Here is an 18,124-nt window from a genome sequence, read left to right on the forward strand (position 1 = left end):
ATCAGCTCGAGCATAACTTTTCTACTCATTGCCCGAGCTGATGGAAGCAAGTCAGCCATTACCCTTCCTTATCATCTGATCTACTGGCATTGTTACTTTCTGGGAGCAACTGGCAATGCATTCAAGATCTCTCTATCTATCCATGCACTGAAAAGGCCTTCCAGTAACTTTTCTCTTACATTTCCATTCTGCAGCCTGCATACAGCATCTTTCAGCTGCTCCCATCAGGTATGAGACACAGGACTATCCGAGCCAGCACCCACCAGGCTGAGAAAACACTTCTTTCCACGGACAGTGAGAATGCTGAACAACCAATAGGAACTGCTGACACTAACCATCTGAGATTCTTATTTGTATAAAACAATATTGATTTATTGTTATCGATAAAATACTTGTCCTGCATCTGTATTATTTGTCTGTGTCTGCATATTTTACATGGAGGACCAGAGAATGCTGTTTCGTCAGGTTGCACTTGTACAATCAGATGACAAAAGACTTGACATCCAAAGGTCAACACGTCACACTTTCTTGATAACATGGGAGCTGTTTCGATTCATTGTGTGTCAAGGCCACAATTTGGAGTCGAGTGAAACACAAAAATCTGCGACTGAAGTATGAACACAATGATATACAGCTCAGCAGCTCAAACAATGTGCTTTATCTAGCAAAGAAAAACACCAGAACCAATGTTTCAGGCCTAAATCCTTCATCAAGATATATTTTGGAGTACTGTAAATATTAATGAATAATACATTTAGTGTAAAATGTGACCCCCCCCCAGCCCATTTTTGAAGGGAAAAAGGGGGAACAATTTTACCCCCATGTATAATACGACTCCCCTCCCCTTGCCTGCCCGAGTCGTGCTGGCGTCTCTCCCCCCTCTCCGGCACGATTCATGCTGGTGTCTCTCTGCCTGCCCGAGTCGCACTGCCATTTCTCCCCCCCCACTTCTCCCAGTCAGTCTGCCGTCAATGTAGGCAGGTGCTGATAATCTTACTTATCGTTAAAACTGGCAGAAAATTTTTTAAAAATTTTACTCCCGTGTATCATGCGACCCCCCCCCCCCCCCTATTTTGAGCTCAAATTTCGGTACAAAATATTTTGCATTATTCTCGAATATTTACGGTAATCTCATCAATTCTATTCCCACATCATTTTCCTTGTTGCTTCTCACATGCTCACTCACATGAGATTGGTTTCCAATAGCCAATAAAGCAAGCGGCGAAGATATCGTATCAACCAAACGAAACCCATAAGGTTGATTAATATAGCTGTTGATGTAACAGAGTTAAAATGCATTTTATTCCCAACATGTATTTGCAAATCATATTGATCGTTTAATTATTTTGTATTTGTGAATTTTATTTCATTGAGTTATTTTTATTTCATGTTTAACATAACAATTTACAGCACGTAAACAGGCCATTAGGCCCTTCTAGTCCGCACCGAAGCAAACACCCCTTTCTAGTCCCACCTCCCTGCACAATGCCCATAACCCTCCATCTTCTTCTCATCCATATACCTGTCCAACCTTTTCTTAAATAATACAATTGACTCCGCCGCCACTATTTCTCCCGGAAGCTCATTCCACACGGCTACCACTCCCTGAGTAAAGAAGTTCCCCCTCATGTTACCTCTAAACCTCTGCCCCTTAATTCTTAACTCATGTCCTCTTGTTTTAATCTTTCCTCCTCTTAACGGAAATAGTCTATCCACATCCACTCTGTCTATCCCTTTCATAATCTTAAATACTTCTATCAAATCCCCTCTCAACCTTCTACGCTCCAAAGAATAAAGACCTAATCTGTCCAATCTCTCCCTATACTCTAGATGCTTAAACCCAGGTAACATTCTGGTAAACCTTCTCTGTACTCTCTCCACTCTGTTTATATCCTTCCTATAATTAGGCGACCAGAACTGCACACAGAACTCCAAATTAGGCCGCACCAACGTCTTATACAGTCTCAACATCACCTCCCAACTCCTATATTCCATGCAATGATTGATAAAGGCCAGCATACTAAAAGCCTTCTTCACCACCCTATTCACGTGAGTTTCTACCTTCAGGGAACGATGTACCGTTACTCCTAAATCTTTCTGCTCTTCTGTATTCATCAATGCTCTCCCATTTACCACGTATGTCCTGTTCTGATTCTTCTTACCAAAATGAAGCACCTCACACTTATCAGCATTAAATTCCATCTGCCATTTTTCAGCCCACTTTTCTAAGCAGCCCAAATCCCTCTGCAATCCTTGAAAACCTTCTTCATTATCCACTCTTCCACCTATCTTAGTATCGTCTGCATATTTACTAATCCAATTCACCACCCCATCATCTAGATCATTAATGTAAATAACGAACAACAATGGGCCCAATACAGATCCTTGAGGCACACCACTGGTCACCGGCCTCCAACCTGACAGACAATTATCCACTACCACTCTCTGGCCTCTCCCTTTCAGCCAATGTTCAATCCATTTGACTATCTCAAAATTTATACCTAAAGACTGCACCTTCCTAACTAACCTTCCATGTGGTACCTTATCGAAGGCCTTACTGAAGTCCATATAGACAACATCCACTGCGCTACCCTCATCCACATTCCTAGTCACCTCTTCAAAAAATTCAATCAGATTGGTCAAACATGACCTTCCTCCCACAAATCCATGTTGAGTGCTCCTGATCAGACCCTGCCTATCCAGATGTTTATAAGTACTATCTCTAAGAATTTTCTCCATTAATTTACCTACCACAGACGTCAAACTTACAGGCCGATAGTTGCCAGGCTTCCTCCTTGAACCCTTTTTAAATAACGGAACCACATGCGCAATGCGCCAATCCTCCGGCACTATCCCCATATCTAATGACATTTGGAAAATTACCGCCAGAGCCTCTGCTATTTCCTCCTTCACTTCTCTCAATGTCCTGGGGAAGATCCCGTCTGGTCCCAGGGACTTATCCACCTTATCAAAAGCCTTAAAATTCACCTTTTGTAATCTCTATATTCTCCATATTTACCCAATTTGCTTTTTTTTATCTCACATCTCCCAATATCCTTCTCCTTAGTGAATACCGAAGAAAAGAAACTGTTCAATATCTCCCCCATTTCTCTAGGCTCCACACACAGTTTTCCGCTCTGATTTTCTAAGGGACCAATTTTGTCTCTAGCTTTCCTCTTACCATTAACATATTTGTAGAACTCTTTTGGATTAGTTTTCACCCTGCTTGCCATAGTTTCCTCGTACCTTCTTTTAGCTTTCCTAATTCCTCTCTTAAGATTCCTCTTACATTCAATGTATCTTTCAAACATCTCCTTAACTCCATGCTTCTTATATCTAATGTACGCCTCCCTTTTTCTTCGAACCAAGTTTCCAATATTCCTTGAAAACCACGGCTCTCTCAAACCTTTTGCCCCTCTTTTAACCTAACAGGAACATAAAGCTTTTGCACTCTCAAAATCTGATCTTTAAAAGACTTCCATCTCTCTACTACATCCTGCCCATAAAACAAATTGTCCCAATGCACACCCTGCAAGTCCTTTCGCATCTCCTCAAATCTAGCTTTTCCCCAATCAAAAACCTCAACCCTTGGCCCTGACTTCTCTCTTTCCATATGACATTGAAGCTGATGGCATTATGATCACTGGACCCGAAGTGCTCGCCAACACTAACCTCCGTCACTTGACCCATCCCATTTGCCAACAGTAGATCTAACACTGCTCCTTCTCTGGTCGGCACCTCTACATATTGTTGTAAAAAACTACCTTGCACACATTTCACAAACTCTAACCCATCCAGTCCTTTCACAGAATGTGTTTCCCAATCTATATGTGGAAAATTAAAATCTCCCATAATTACAACCCTGTGCTTATCACAAATATCTACTATCTCCCTACAGGTTTGCTCCTCTAGGTCTCGGTCCCCTCCGGGTGGTCTATAATACACCCCTACAAGTGTAACCTCTCCTTTCCTACTCCTCAGTTCCACCCAAATAGCCTCCGTGGATGTGCCCTCTAATCTATCCTTCCTAGGCACCGCTGTAATATTTTCCCTGACAAGCAATGCAACCCCACCTCCTCTTGCCCCTCCCACTCTATCACACCTAAAACAACGAAACCCAGGGTTATTCAGCTGCCAATCACATCCCTCCTGCAACCATGTCTCACTAATCGCTACCACATCATACTTCCAAGTATCAATCCACACCTTCAGCTCATCCACCTTTTTTACAATACTCCTGGCATTAAAATATATGAATTTCAGAGATTTCCCAATTTTTAATCCCTGTTTTCCCTCATCTTTAAGAACAACATTATTTACTTTTCCTGCCAATTGCCCTTCATCTTCTTCCAGAGCATTTCCCTTCTCTATCACCTGCCCATCCATATTCAAATACTTACTACAAACTTTCTTTGTTTGCATTCTAACCTTCTCCTTACTGCTCTGTACTATTTTGTTCCCTCCCCCCAACCATTCTAGTTTAAAGGATCCTGAGTAGCCCTAGCAAATACCTCTGCCAGGATTCTGGTTCCCCTGGGATTTAGGTGTAACCCGTCCTTACTGTACAGGTCACATCTCCCCCAAAAAAGGTCCCAGTTATCCAGAAACTTAAAACCCTGCCCCTTACTCCACCCCTTCAGCCACGTGTTAATCCTCCACCTCATTCTATTTCTATTCACACTGTCACGTGGCACAGGGAGTAATCCAGAGATTGCCCCCTTTGCGGTCCTTCTTTTTAACTCCCTACCTAACTGCCTGTACTCACTTTTTAGGACCTCTTCTCTATTTCTCCCTTTGTCATTGGTACCTACATGTACCACGACCTCTGGCTCCTGTCCCTCCCACTTTAGGATATCCAGGACACGAGCAGCAACATCCCGGACCCTGGCACCAGGGAGGCAAACCACCATCCGGTTCTCCTTGCTGCGTCCGCAGAATCCCCTATCCGTCCTCTTAACTATGGAGTCTCATAACACAATTGCCCTCCTCTTCCTTTCCCTCCCTTTCTGAGCTACAGGGGCCGACCTCATGCCAGAGGCACAGCCACTGTCGCTCCCCCCAACCTTGATGTCCCCCTCAACAGTGCTCAAAGAGGCGTACTTATTGCTGAGGGTTACATTCACAGGGCTCCTCTCTGGCACCTTACGTTTTATATATCAAAAGCAAGGAATTCCATGGTCATAGTGTATGTAAAAGTAACAAAAGAGCACAAAATATACAGTTGCTTTTCTCATCTGAAAGGTAGATTTACCAATGCCACATTCCTGCACGTCGCAGCATCAAATGTGACAGTGTTATCCTCTAATCTGTAAAAATATGCTCTGTGGACACGGCATTTATCGCTTCATACATTTCGAACTACAAATTATATTAGAATCAGGGTTTTTTACATAGGGATGGACATGATTCAGTCTTGAAATGTTAGTCATGTGAATCATGAAATAAGCACAGCATTTCAGATCAACTGCAATTTATTTTGTGCATTTAACTCACAGTTGAATAGAATTGCAAATTTGTATCTAATTTAATGGATTTGTTTTAAATTGATCTGCATTATAAAATTTATTCTTGTAAGATCAACACCAGCTATAGCTAATGAGACAGATATGGACAACAAAAGAGTAGAGATATATGCAATACTGTTTAAAGACAGATCATGAGCTAATCTTCAGGTCTATCAAAATATTTCTAGAAGTTAAAACCTGTAATCTTGCACTTTAATCACAGAATGACTGTTTCTCCAACTTGAATGTGAAATGCATATCACCCTGGTATGTAGGATGTGTTTACACAATGTTTTCTGAAATCTGTCACCATTTTGTATGACAAACCTTGGTGGCCCCTCATTACATGAGCTGCAGAAATCTGCCATTGATGTTTCAATGGAAAATATCTAAGGTAAAAGGACAAATCTTTTATGTTGGGAACCTGATGTAAAAATGGAAAATGCTAAAAAACCTCAGAGGATAAAGCAATATTTATGGAGAGGGAAAGCAGCGATAACGTTTGAGATCAATGGCTTTTCATCGGAAGCTATCTTGGTGGTTATGTGCTAGAAGGTCATATCAATGACACAGAGGCTGTGAATGGTGTGTTTCATCCTTAATTACCAGATTAGGATGAATCACTGACTAGAGATTGAGGTGGGGCAGATGAAGCATATAAAGTATTTAATTGGGGGGGAAAAAAAGCATTCAACCCATTCTGAGTCAACATTGTGGCAAATCTGTGAATGTAGAGAGATCAAGGAAAAGAGTGGATGGAGCTGAGTCTTTCACTGTAAATGTGGGACCTGTTTCCTGATGGTGTTGATTTCTCAGAAATATCTCCATGACTTGTGAAGTTGGAGACAAACCTGAAGAACCACAGAAAATGCATGCAAATACTCAACATCAGAAAATAAGAGCAGGAATTAGCCAATCAGGGAATAGAGATGCATTGTCCCCTGAAAGTGGCATCACAGGTGGACAGGGTTGTAAAGAGAGCTTTTGGCATATTGGTCTTCAAAAATCAAAATACTGAGCATGGTAGTTGGGATGTTAGGGTAAAGTTTCGTCAGATATTGGTGAAGACAAATTTAGAGGATTGTGTGCAGTTTTGGTCCCCTAACTACAGGAAAGACATCAACAAGATTGAAAGAGTGCAGAGAAGATTTACTCGGATGTTGCCTGGACTTCAAGAACTGAGTTACAGGGAAAGGTTAAACAGGTTTGGACTTTTTTCCCCTGGAGCGTAGAAGAATGTGCAGAGATTTGCTAGAGGTATTTAAAATTATGAGGGATATAGACAAATGTAGGTCGGCTTTTTCCACTGAGGGTAAGTAAGATACAAACCAGAGGACATGGATAAAAGGTGAAAGGGAAAAGTTTAGGGGGAACTTTTTTACACTGAGATTAGAGGTAGCTGAAGTGGTGAATCCGGATTCAATGTTAACATTTAAGGAAAATTTGGGTAGGTACATGGATGAGAGGGATATGGAGGGATATAGACTGACTAGACAAGGCAGAAAAATAGTTTAACATGGACTAGAAAGGCTGAATTTAGACGTAGAGCGTGGTAACAGGCTATTTCGACCCACGAGACTGTGCCACCCAATTTACACCACGTTAACCTCCTCCCCATTACATTTTGAAGGGTGGGAGAAAACGAGCCCCCAGAGAAACCCATGCAGACACTGAGAGAACATACAAACTCCTTTCAGACAGTGCGGGACTTGAACCCAGGTCTGGTCCTGATCGCTGGCGCTGCAAATGCGTTGCACTAACCGCTATAGTTCTAATCAGTCCCTCATGCCTTCCCCTCATTTTATTGGTTGATCTATCCCAGGTCTCAATTCATGTGCAACAGATTTCCCCACAGCCATAAAGGCCTGCTTGCAAAAATATCTCAGTTTTTAATAATTTCTGGGATCTTCCTCCATGACCATCCAGAATTCTGGAGATTCACCACACTGCAAGGCGGCATGATTATAGAGGGTGGCATGGTTGGCACAGCGTAAACCATAATGCTTTTACAGTGGCAGCAAACTGGGTTTGAATTCAGCACTTGTCTGCAAAGAGTTTGTATGTTCTCCCTGTGTTTGTGTGGGTTTCCTCCGGGTGCTCTGGTTTCCTCCAACCCTTCAACAAATATGTGGGTTAAAACCCTCCATCACTAGTTTAAATACATAACAGGGTCACTTATCATAACTGCTCTACCTTTATTTTCTGTTTCCCTACTTCTTGCTTGATCCCATTTCCATAGAACATTCAGCCCTTCTAGTCTGTGCTGACTATTGTCCAACTAGTCCCAATAACATGCTCCCATTTCATGACCCTCCAGACCGCTCCCATCCATGTATCTATCCGATTTATTCTTAAAACTCAAGATCAAGTCTGCATTCACTACATCAGATGGCAGCTCATTCCACACTCCCACTACTCTCTGAGTGAAGACGTTCCTCCTAATGCACCCCTAAGCCTCTCCCTTTCACTCTAAATCCATGTCCTCTCATATTTATCTCCCCCAATCTCAGGGGAAAGAGCCTACTTGCATCCACTCTGTCTATACTCCTCATAATTTTGCAAACCTCTATCAAATCTCCCCTTCTTCTTCTTCATTCCAAGGAATAAAGACCTAACCTGCTTAATCTTTCCCTGTAACTCCTGAGGACCTGGCAACATCCTAGTCTATTTTGTCCACACTCTTTCAATCTTAATGATATCCTTCCGGTAGTTCGGCGACCAGAACGGCACACAAAATTCCAAATTTGGTCTTATATAACTTCAACATCACATCCCAACTTCTACACTCAATACTTTGATTTATGAAGGCCAAGATGCCTAGAGCTTTCTTGACAAACCTGTCCACCTGCAATACCATCTTCAGGGAAAAATATACCTGTCTCCCAGGGACTGGGGTTCGAATCTGATGCTGTCTGTAGGGAGTATGCATGTTCTTTGCATGTCTGTGTGGGTTTCCTTCCAAAATGTACGGGGGTTGTAGGTTAATTGGGTGCAATTGGGCGGCACAGGCTCGAGGGCAGTGAGGGCCTGTTCCATGCCGTATGTGTAAATTCCAGAAGAAAAATGCTAGTTCCCCTATCATACAGTTCCCTTTATTTCACTGGCAGGTCTGAGGTGAGCTTCTCCCTCTCCAACTAGAGGGGAAATTCTTTCAAATTATGATTCATGCCTCCTAAGGTTCCCTTACGCCGAACTCCCTTATCAACACTGCTTCTTATATAATAACAAATCCAGAATTGCCATTTCTCTGGTTGGCTCAGGCACAAGCATTTGATGAATTTCTTCTTTTGGTATCCAGTACCAACCTGGCTTTCCCAATCAACCTGCTTATTGACATCGCCCATGACTATTATTACCATTGCTCTTTTGCATTTCTTTTCTATCTCCCCCTGTAGTTTGCATGTCACATCCTGGTTACTGTTTGTAGGCTTGTATGCAACTCCCATCCTTACTATTTCTTAATTCTTCCCACAGGGATTCTACATCTTCTGATCTAATGTCTCCTCTCTCCAAAGGGTGAATTCCACTTTTAACCAGCAGAATTACCCCACCCACACTACCTACCGTCCTATCCTTCCGATGCACTGTGTATCCACGGATATTTAGTTCCCAGCTGTGGCCATCTTCCAGCCATGACTCAGCCTGCCCACTTCCAGCTGCACCCACTTGATCATCCACCTTATTTCTTGTCCTGCGGGCATTTAAATACAAGACCATCGGTGCTGTGTTCGTCATACTTTTCAATTTGGTTTCCAGAGTACCTCAAGTTAAATCCTTAATCTTACACTTGCACTTTTTCCCTATTGACCGCCCGTTCTTCCTCACAATCTTGCAACATAGTGTATCAACTTGTGTATCTTCCTCCCTATTCACTGCCCTCTTATTCTGGTTGGCATATCTCTCCCTAACATTAATGGTCTTGGATCCTGTAACACAGCCCCATCAAAGTCATCGTTCCCCTCTTGTTTCTATCGACTGTAGCTTCAGTAGACAACTCCAAAATTATATCCTCAAAGTAGATCTTCCATCATCAAAAGGCAAAACTCTCACCCCCCACCCCCACCCTCACCCCCACCTTTTTACATGCTCCTCTATCACATCTGTTGCAAATCTTCCTTGGAACATTAATGTACAAGGCCTGCATTTCTCTCAGCCATGTTTCTGCTATGGATATTTTAGCCCAGACTCCCAAGCCAATCCATGCCCAATTCATGTTCATCTGGCTTACCTGTTAAGACATGTGCACTTCACTCAGGCAACTGTATTTTTTAGTTGTGAGGAGACAAAAACTCTACATCATACAACGAGCAGTCTCATCCAGGCCCCTTGGGGCTGCATCCATTGTCTTTCATTATTGTACCATGAGTTTCTGCTAATAAAAGCCATGAATATTGTTTGACCGCATCGTCTTTGTCGACTTCATCAACTGACACTTCAATGATCTTCTGCACAGTGAAGACTGATAAGAAATATTCATTCAAAATCTCACCATCTCCTTTGACACAAACATGGCCATGTTGATCTTTAATGAATCTATGATCAGATCAGCCATGAACTTATTGAATAGTGGAGCAGGCTCGATGGGCCAGATGGCCTATTCTTGCTCCTATTTCTTCTGTCCAATTCTTTCCTTTCCTACCCTTTTATTCTTAACGTACCCATAGAATCAATGGGCATTGACAAAGATCATTGCATCCTCACTGGTGACAGGCGAGGTCCCAGAGGACTGATGACTGATGAGGGGAATTATTGGCCAGTAATTTCCCATTGATAGGGAAACGTTTGGAAAAGATACCTCAGGATAGGATTTATGCATTATTGAAAAATCATAGTTAGATTAGGATTGTGGATTTGTGAGTGGCAGGTCAAACCTTACAAATTTTATTCAGTTTTTTTGAGGTTAAATAAAAAATCAGAGAGTTGGGATAAATAAATGTTTCTGTGGTTGGCAATCAGTTGTGAGCAGAATGCCATAGGAATAAGTGCTGGGCCCGCAACTGTTCAAGGTAAACAATAAAGATTTGGAAAGAGTATATCTAAAAGTTTGCAGATGACACCAAATTGGGTAAAAAAGCAAATTATGTAGAAGATGCGGAGGGTTTGCAGAGATTGGTTAAGTGAGTGGGAAAGGGTCTGGCAGATGGAGTATGATTTTGGTAAATGTGAGGTCATCCCTTTTGGAAGCAAAAATAGATCAGATTATTATTTAAATAGTGAAAGATTGAAACATGCAGAGGGACTTAGGAGTGCTTTGGCACAAATTGCAAAGGGTTAGTTTGCCAATGCAAAATATAATCAAGAAGGTCAATGGAGTGTGGGATAAGACAAATTGGTGGAGTTAAATTCACAGCCAGATCAGTGAGGACTTTATTGAATAATGGAACAGATTCAAGGGGCTTCATTGCCTCCAACTGCTCTACTCCTCATGTTTTTAATTTGAGTACAGACATCATGGGCTGAAGCTCTATTCTTCTATATTTTGATCAGGTAATCAGAAGTATCCACAAGGATGGTGAATTTACCAAGTTGCCTGCGTGTTTCTGTGAATCTATTAATCAAGCAAGTCAGGGGTCATGGGATCCATGAGAAACTTACAGAAAACAAAGAATATTGGGTAATGGTTTTCACCTGCTCGATTGTTATTGGCAATAGATATCCCACAGCAGCCATGATAGGGACAACTCACGGTAAAGGAACTGCCAAACCAGAGGACATGGGTTAAGAGTGAAAGGGGAGAAGTTTAAAGGGAACTTCTTCACACAGAGGGCAGTGAGAGAGTGGAATAAGCTACCAGCTAAAGTGGTGAATGCAAGCTCAATTTGAACATTGATGAAGAATTTGGTCAGGTACATCAAAGGGAAGGGGAGAGAGGGCAACGGACTGGGTGCAATTCAGTCGGACGAGGCAGAATAATAGTTCAGCACAGACTGATGGCCTGAAGGGCCTGTTTTCTGTGCTGAAAATGTTCTATGGCTCTCTGGTCATTCAACCATTTGATCTTGCCATGCCCTGGTTCCCTGAAGATGAAAGATCTTTCCTGGATTTGATTCAACTTTATGACTGAGTCTTTCTGGTCATCCACAGTCAGGAATTGCAAAGATTCCCCAACATCTTTAGTTCTAAGACTGGCCCCAGTCCAAGACAATTGGTCAACTCATGAATGAACTTTGAAAGTTTTGATGAAATTCCTTCTGATTTTTAAAAAAATCTAGAGCAGTGGTTTTCTAACTGTCCAGCGAAAGTCACATTCCACCCGATGTGTGTGGAAGGAAGAAGTATGAAAACCACTGTCTCTCATTGACTCGTTATGTGCACGGTTTCATGACTCCAAAGGAAATGGGCCAATGACAAATTTTCAGTAATAATTGGGTCTCGAGCAGTGGTTCTCAACCTTCCCTTCCCACTCACATCCCACCTTAAACAATCTCACTAATCACAGCACTTATGGCATAAGGATTGCTTAAGGTGGAAATGGAGTTTCGAGGAGAATTTGAAAAGCACTGCTCTCGAGTTTGCAAGCCCAGTCGACTCAACTCGTCATGCAAAGTTTCTATCTCCAAAATGAGAGGAGTAAATATCACTTGCACTGAAGCAATCTCGTTTACTTGTTCACATTATTTGTTTTCCAGCAACATGACAATTTGTTAAGCAAACAGTGCATAGCAACTAATTTTAGTATGTAGCTCCAGAAAGGATCTGATGATTATTTCACTAGATTTATAAAGTCCAAGCCATTATTTAAGTTACTGTTTAACTCATTATATAATTGAACAAGCCACTATGAAGGAATGAAAATAAAAACTGAAAACATGCAGTAAATCTGTGGAAAGAGAAACTGTTAACATTTCAGGTCTCAGATCTTTTCTCAGCATTTTAAAAAAGCCCCAGTTTCTCAGAACTGTGGTTTTAATTATCTTCCCCCTCCACCCCCACAGCTGTTGCCTGGCCAACTAAGATTTGTTTTTAGCATTTTGTATTTTTATTGCAGTATCTGCAGTCTTTTTTCAAGAAAGAATAAAGGTCAAACTCTTTCAAACAAAATGCAGAGTTTAAAGTTACTTACATTTCAATGTCAGTGAACATGTTGCATTCCCCTGCTGTGGTGCTGCCTTCGCTATCTATATTGTAGCCACTTCCAGGACTGCTAAGAGATGAGGCTGTGGAGATGGAGGACTCGGTGGGTCTCTGATTGGTTGACTTTGCTATGTAGAGAGCAGAACTTTGTTCAGCGTACAGAAATTTTGAAACAAGTAGCCTCACTGCTTTTGGCCAGGCATAAAATTTCTCGTTCTATGACTGATAAATATTCAAATTAATCTTTTCATAAACAAAATATGAGTGCAGTTCACTGGAGCAGATTCTTGTTAATCCTCCTCTAACAACAGGAACACACTTTGAATCTGATGAAGCTCCATCACACGCAAAAAAATCTAAACTTCCAACAGAATTGCCTATTGTGTGAAACGAAAGAAGTTCTTCATATTAACTCAAAACACACGCTGCTGGAGGACTTCAGCTGGTTGAGTACCATCGGTGGAAGAAAATGAATTGTCAACTTCTTAACAAGACAGAGTGCAGAGGTGAAGAGAGCGAGCTTAATGAGGACAGAGTGGGACAAAGGCCAGTGGAGAGTGGTGAACAAGGGTGTGGTGAAGAATGATGGATGGAAGAAGTTGCTTGGTAGATGGCAGTTACAAGAGAAACAAAGGGAAACAAAGAAGATGAGTCAAGCAGGGTGAAGTGGGTGATTAGACAGAGGCTGCAGTGCTCGAATCTGATAAGATAAAGGGACAATGGTGGTTTAATGAGAGATCAAATGGAACCAAAGTGGAGGGGTGGGGGTGTGAATAGGGGATGGGGTAAAAGTGGGTAGAAGAAGATAGAACCAAATCTGTACAGAGTGAAGGGAGGCAAGTTTAGAGGAGACATCAGGGGTACCTGGGATGTCTTGCTCGGGATGGTGGTGGAGGCTGTAGGATTGAGGGCATTTAAGAGGTTCTTAGACAGACACATGGATGAAAGAAAAATAGAGGGTTACGGGATGGTGGGGGGGGGGGGGGGCTTCAGTATTTTTTTTGAGAGGAATATATATAGGCTGGCATAACACTGAGTTCCTAAGAGCCTCAACTGTGCTGTTATGTTCTTATATTTTATGTTCAAAGAGGAATCGAAATGGTAATAGATGAGAGCCAGGCTGACTGGGAGTGGGTGGGACAAAAAGGGGAGAATGGGGGAAGAACAGATATATCTAGGAAGAAGAGAGAGGACTCATTACCTGAAATTGGAAATTTCATACACTACTGGCTTGCAGAAACCTCAGGTGGAATATGAAATGTTCTTCCTCCAGTTTACATTGGGCATCAGTCTGGGAGTGTGAAAGTTCAAAGATGGAAAGGCCAGGATGGAAATGACCATTCCATTCAGAGCACAGATTGTCTATGAAAAGGTCCTGAAATCTGCAGTTGGCCTTGGTGATATACATGGGGCCACACTGAGAGCATAGAATGCAGACCATGAGATTGGAGGAGGTGCCATTTTGTCTCCACTTTTCAATATTATAGTTTGGCTATAAATATGGGAAACTTAAAATAAATTTTTGTCATTCTCAAGTTATGTTTTAATGAAACAAACCTTTATTGAAATCATTTTTAAATTCACACGCTTTCAATGCTATAAACACATGCACATGATTTTACAAAAAAATCAACTTCATCTAAAGCTCACTTTAATTCAGGAAAGAGAACACTTCACATCACTATAACACATAGAGACAGATGCTATTTGGATTACTGATAATGAATATGTTCAGTAAAACCCCTGGTATCTGGCACCCATGGGGATTTTAAACAAAAAGAAATATGGATTGGTAGATTCTGGTTAAGTATATTTTCCAGTTGATTGAGACTTACTGCTACGATGCCTAACTAATGCAACTACATTTAGAATAAACAACTTAAAAGACAAAAATATTAAACTGTACTTACACTGAACAAACTTCTCTTGCCCACTGGACAGCGAAGAAGGTTCTAACTCTCTATTTTCTTACATCCATGTGTCTAAGAGTCTTTTAAATGTCGATTATACCAACCTCCAACAGCACGCCCAGAAAAGAATTCCTGACATATACCATTCTATGTAAAAATATTTACCTCCCTGAAACATTCTCCTCTCTTGCCTTTTTCAATAATCAGGGGTATACAGGATGCCATTATGCCCTCAGGACTTATCCCCCTTAAAGCTGCTCAAAAGACCTAGCACCATTTCTTTGTTTCAAAAAGCTCCAACATCTTAGTATTCTCCACACTGCTCTTACCATATTCTATGTTCTTCTCCTTGGTGAATCCCAATGGAAAAGTACACATCTGGTGCTTTACCCACCTCCCCCGACTCCCCTGAATAAATATCCCCCCCTTGTCCTATTTTCCCACGAAGGGAATCAAGGAATGAAAGAGTTAGGGGAACAAATGGATTTTTTAGAATGTAAAAAATTTATACATGCAGCATGGTAACAAGCTCTTTCGGCCCAGCAAGGACAAATATCCAAATAGACCGACAACCCACATGCATTTTGAAAGGTGAGGGGAAACCCAGGCAGACATGGGGAGAACGTACAAACTCCCTGTGGACACCGCCAGATTCAAATCCGGGTCGCTGGATAGCGTTGCGCTTAACCACTGCGCAAACATGCAGCCTCAATCAGATCGGCCACAACCTTATGAATATCTGGTCTTGGGGAACTATTTGAGTGTCAGCTTCATGTTCTAATTTCTTGTACTTATTTCTCATGTACCGGTACATAATACCTATCCAGCATACAAATTGCAGATAGCAGCTGTTCTGGTTTGCTGCTTTTTAATAGCATTTTAAAAATCAATTAATGAAATGATGGGAAAAAAAATCAAAAAATATGTTCTGTCTGCCAGAATTAAGGGGCCTGGAATTACAATTAGTGAGAAATTGTAACTGATTTGAGGTACATTAACAAGCTATTTACAAAAGCAACTACTGTAATTTCATGACTGATATAGAGAAAATTGTAATAAAATGCTTGACATCATGAATTTAGTAGGAATTGAAGGTTATAAATTTGTGTACAGAAGTAGGAAACATTTTAACAACGTTGATCTGCTTACCTCCTTCTGTTTTGGATGATCCTTCAGACATCACCTTCCTTATGGCAAGTTGATTTTGGTCTTTGTTCTCATTGGCTGGTGAAGGTAGATTGTCAGACTGAGTTCTTTGTATTGGGACGCCTGCAATGCTGTGTCTGTGCTTCCTGGCGTGATTTTGAGCCTGACCGCTTTTATGTGCTGTGGCAAGTGTGGGTGAAATGGAAACCCAGAGTATGTATCCTCAGATGGGACCAGCTTAAGTGTATTTCATGCAAACAGAAGTGTTTCATTTAAATAAGTTGTGAAAACACCAAAGAAACACAACATGCAGAGCATTAAGGAGTCGAAACTGGCCAGTTCCTTTCCTCATTCCTAATTATGTTTAATTTGGCCTTATATTTTTGACTTGTGGAATGTAAACCAGAGTGTTCTAACAGTGAGATTCAGAGTGGTAAACAATAGTAGTGAAAATGCAACAGTAAGAAATCAGATAAAGTGAAGCCCTGATAAAGATGTGAACTCTTTCAATATGTTTCTGTACTTGGGTGTACTAGATACATCATGGGGTAGCTATCACTTTAGGCCCATAAAGTCCTTACTAATAATGATTATTAGTAATTTAATGGATTAATTTTCTATTACTTATCAACATGGCATACTCCAAAGGAACACACTCAATATTTCAATCTTATTCAGTTCATATCTGAATGGAAGAACTTGTATATTGATCAAACACATTTTTCCTGCAATTGCATCCAGTAACAATCTTGTTTTATGATTTAAAAATTTTTTTTGGTTTAAGAGCAAAGTGGCCCCTGTCAAAAAAGGAAAGGAATATGTTCCGAAACAGGTCATTTGACCCATCTTGTCCATGCTGACTGAGTTCATCCTATTTGCCTGCATTTGGCTCATATCCCTTTAAAACTTTCCTGCCCAAATATCTTTTTAATGTACATTTTTTCTTTGCTTCTACCATTTTCTCGAGCTGCTTTGTTCTGTATACCCACTGGCCTCTTGTGTGAAGAGAGAGCCCCTCAGGTCTCACCTTAAAAATCTGTCCTATCATTTTGAATTCAACTACCGTGGATAAAGACCATGATCTATGTCCATCATTATTTTACAAACCTCTATCAGATCCATCCTCAGCCTCAAATGGTCCAGGGTGAAAAGTCTTAGCCTATCCAGCCTTATCCTTATTAATTCCAGCTCTCTAGACCTGGTAACATTCTTGTGAATCTTTCTAACTTAATGATCTCTTTCCTGCAGCTGTGTGATCAAAACTGCACATAATATTCGACGCATGGCCGCACTAAACCCCTGTTCAGTTGCATTACAATCTCCCTGCTTTTTTACTCAATGTCTTAACCAACGAGTTAGCATGCAAAACACCTTCTTCACCACAATACTGCGACTTGAGGACCACAGGAATCAAATTAAATCTTGCATGACATTGGCTAATGGTTTGTAAATCCTAAATTTATTGATAACACATTTATTATCTCTATTTTTGTTATAATAATTTCAAGTATATAAGCAGTTATCAGTTTAATGCTATTCCTTTTTATCAAAACTAGATATGGAGCTGGAAAACATGACTAAATTTGATATTTATTCTTATTTATAATTACATGGAAATGAACAAAATGTTCAAGATCAAATGAAGAATTTAAGTGCATATCATACACAGATGATCCAATAATCTCACCTTTAAAGGCAGACATCCAACATTTATTCAAGCTAACTTTAGAATCAAACATTTTTATCTTCTACATTTTTGCCAAAAATGAAGAGCTGGGTATGACATTTGAGATTTTATTTAAAAGTAGTCAATGAGCACATCAAGAATTTCATTGCAAATTTGTAAAGCAAATCTCCTCCAACGAACTATTCTAACCAAATTGCAGTATGAGCCATTGATGTGACAGAACCATGGTGGGACGGCTGCTTTATCACAACCCATTGTTGAGTTACTATCACTTTGTTTGCCTACCGCCACAAATAATAGGTCTCTATATCCAAAGTAGAATTAAGTTTACCAGTTTTGATTCACAAGAATTATATAAATTCAAAATATATTTTAATTATTTCCATTGATCTTATCACGTGGAATTGGTTGGCTGTGTTTTGATAGGCTGCGTTTATTCCCAATGGTGTGTGGGAGGCTGAAGGAAAACTTACGGAGAATGACAAAATTATGAGGAGCCCAGATAGGGTAGTCCATCCGTTATTATCTCAGGGAAGGGGACTTGTGAACACAGGTATAAGATGAGAGAGGAGAACAAAAAGAGATTTTTTTTGCAGAGAAGGGTGCCGGAGCTGCTGTAACAGCAGAGAGTGGAGGCACAAAACTGTGCTGCAGGGTGTTAGAGTCCAGTGGTCAAGGTGACTGTTCCCTAGATTTCTAACAGCCTATAGAGGACCCGACAGTGTCTTTTAACATCCTGTAGCCGTGAAGGTCGGTGCCCAAGGTAGTGGCATCTGTGCTGAGCTGCAGACCACGATGGGTTG

General features: G+C 41.0%; 1 protein-coding gene across 1 annotated transcript in view; it reads right to left on the reverse strand.

Annotated features, from left to right (window-relative positions):
• The window catches only part of LOC138748701 (protein piccolo-like), a 191,736-nt gene that overhangs the window by 24,863 nt on the left and 148,749 nt on the right, over positions 1–18,124 (reverse strand). The window contains exons 23-24 of the mRNA XM_069909320.1: positions 15,638–15,814; positions 12,568–12,706 (exon numbers count right to left, since the gene is read on the reverse strand). Of these exons, the coding sequence (XP_069765421.1) occupies positions 12,568–12,706; positions 15,638–15,814 (316 nt within the window). The remainder of the gene's footprint in view (positions 1–12,567; positions 12,707–15,637; positions 15,815–18,124) is intronic.

The sequence above is a fragment of the Narcine bancroftii genome, chromosome 13, assembly GCF_036971445.1.
Source record: "Narcine bancroftii isolate sNarBan1 chromosome 13, sNarBan1.hap1, whole genome shotgun sequence".
NCBI lineage: Eukaryota > Metazoa > Chordata > Chondrichthyes > Torpediniformes > Narcinidae > Narcine > Narcine bancroftii.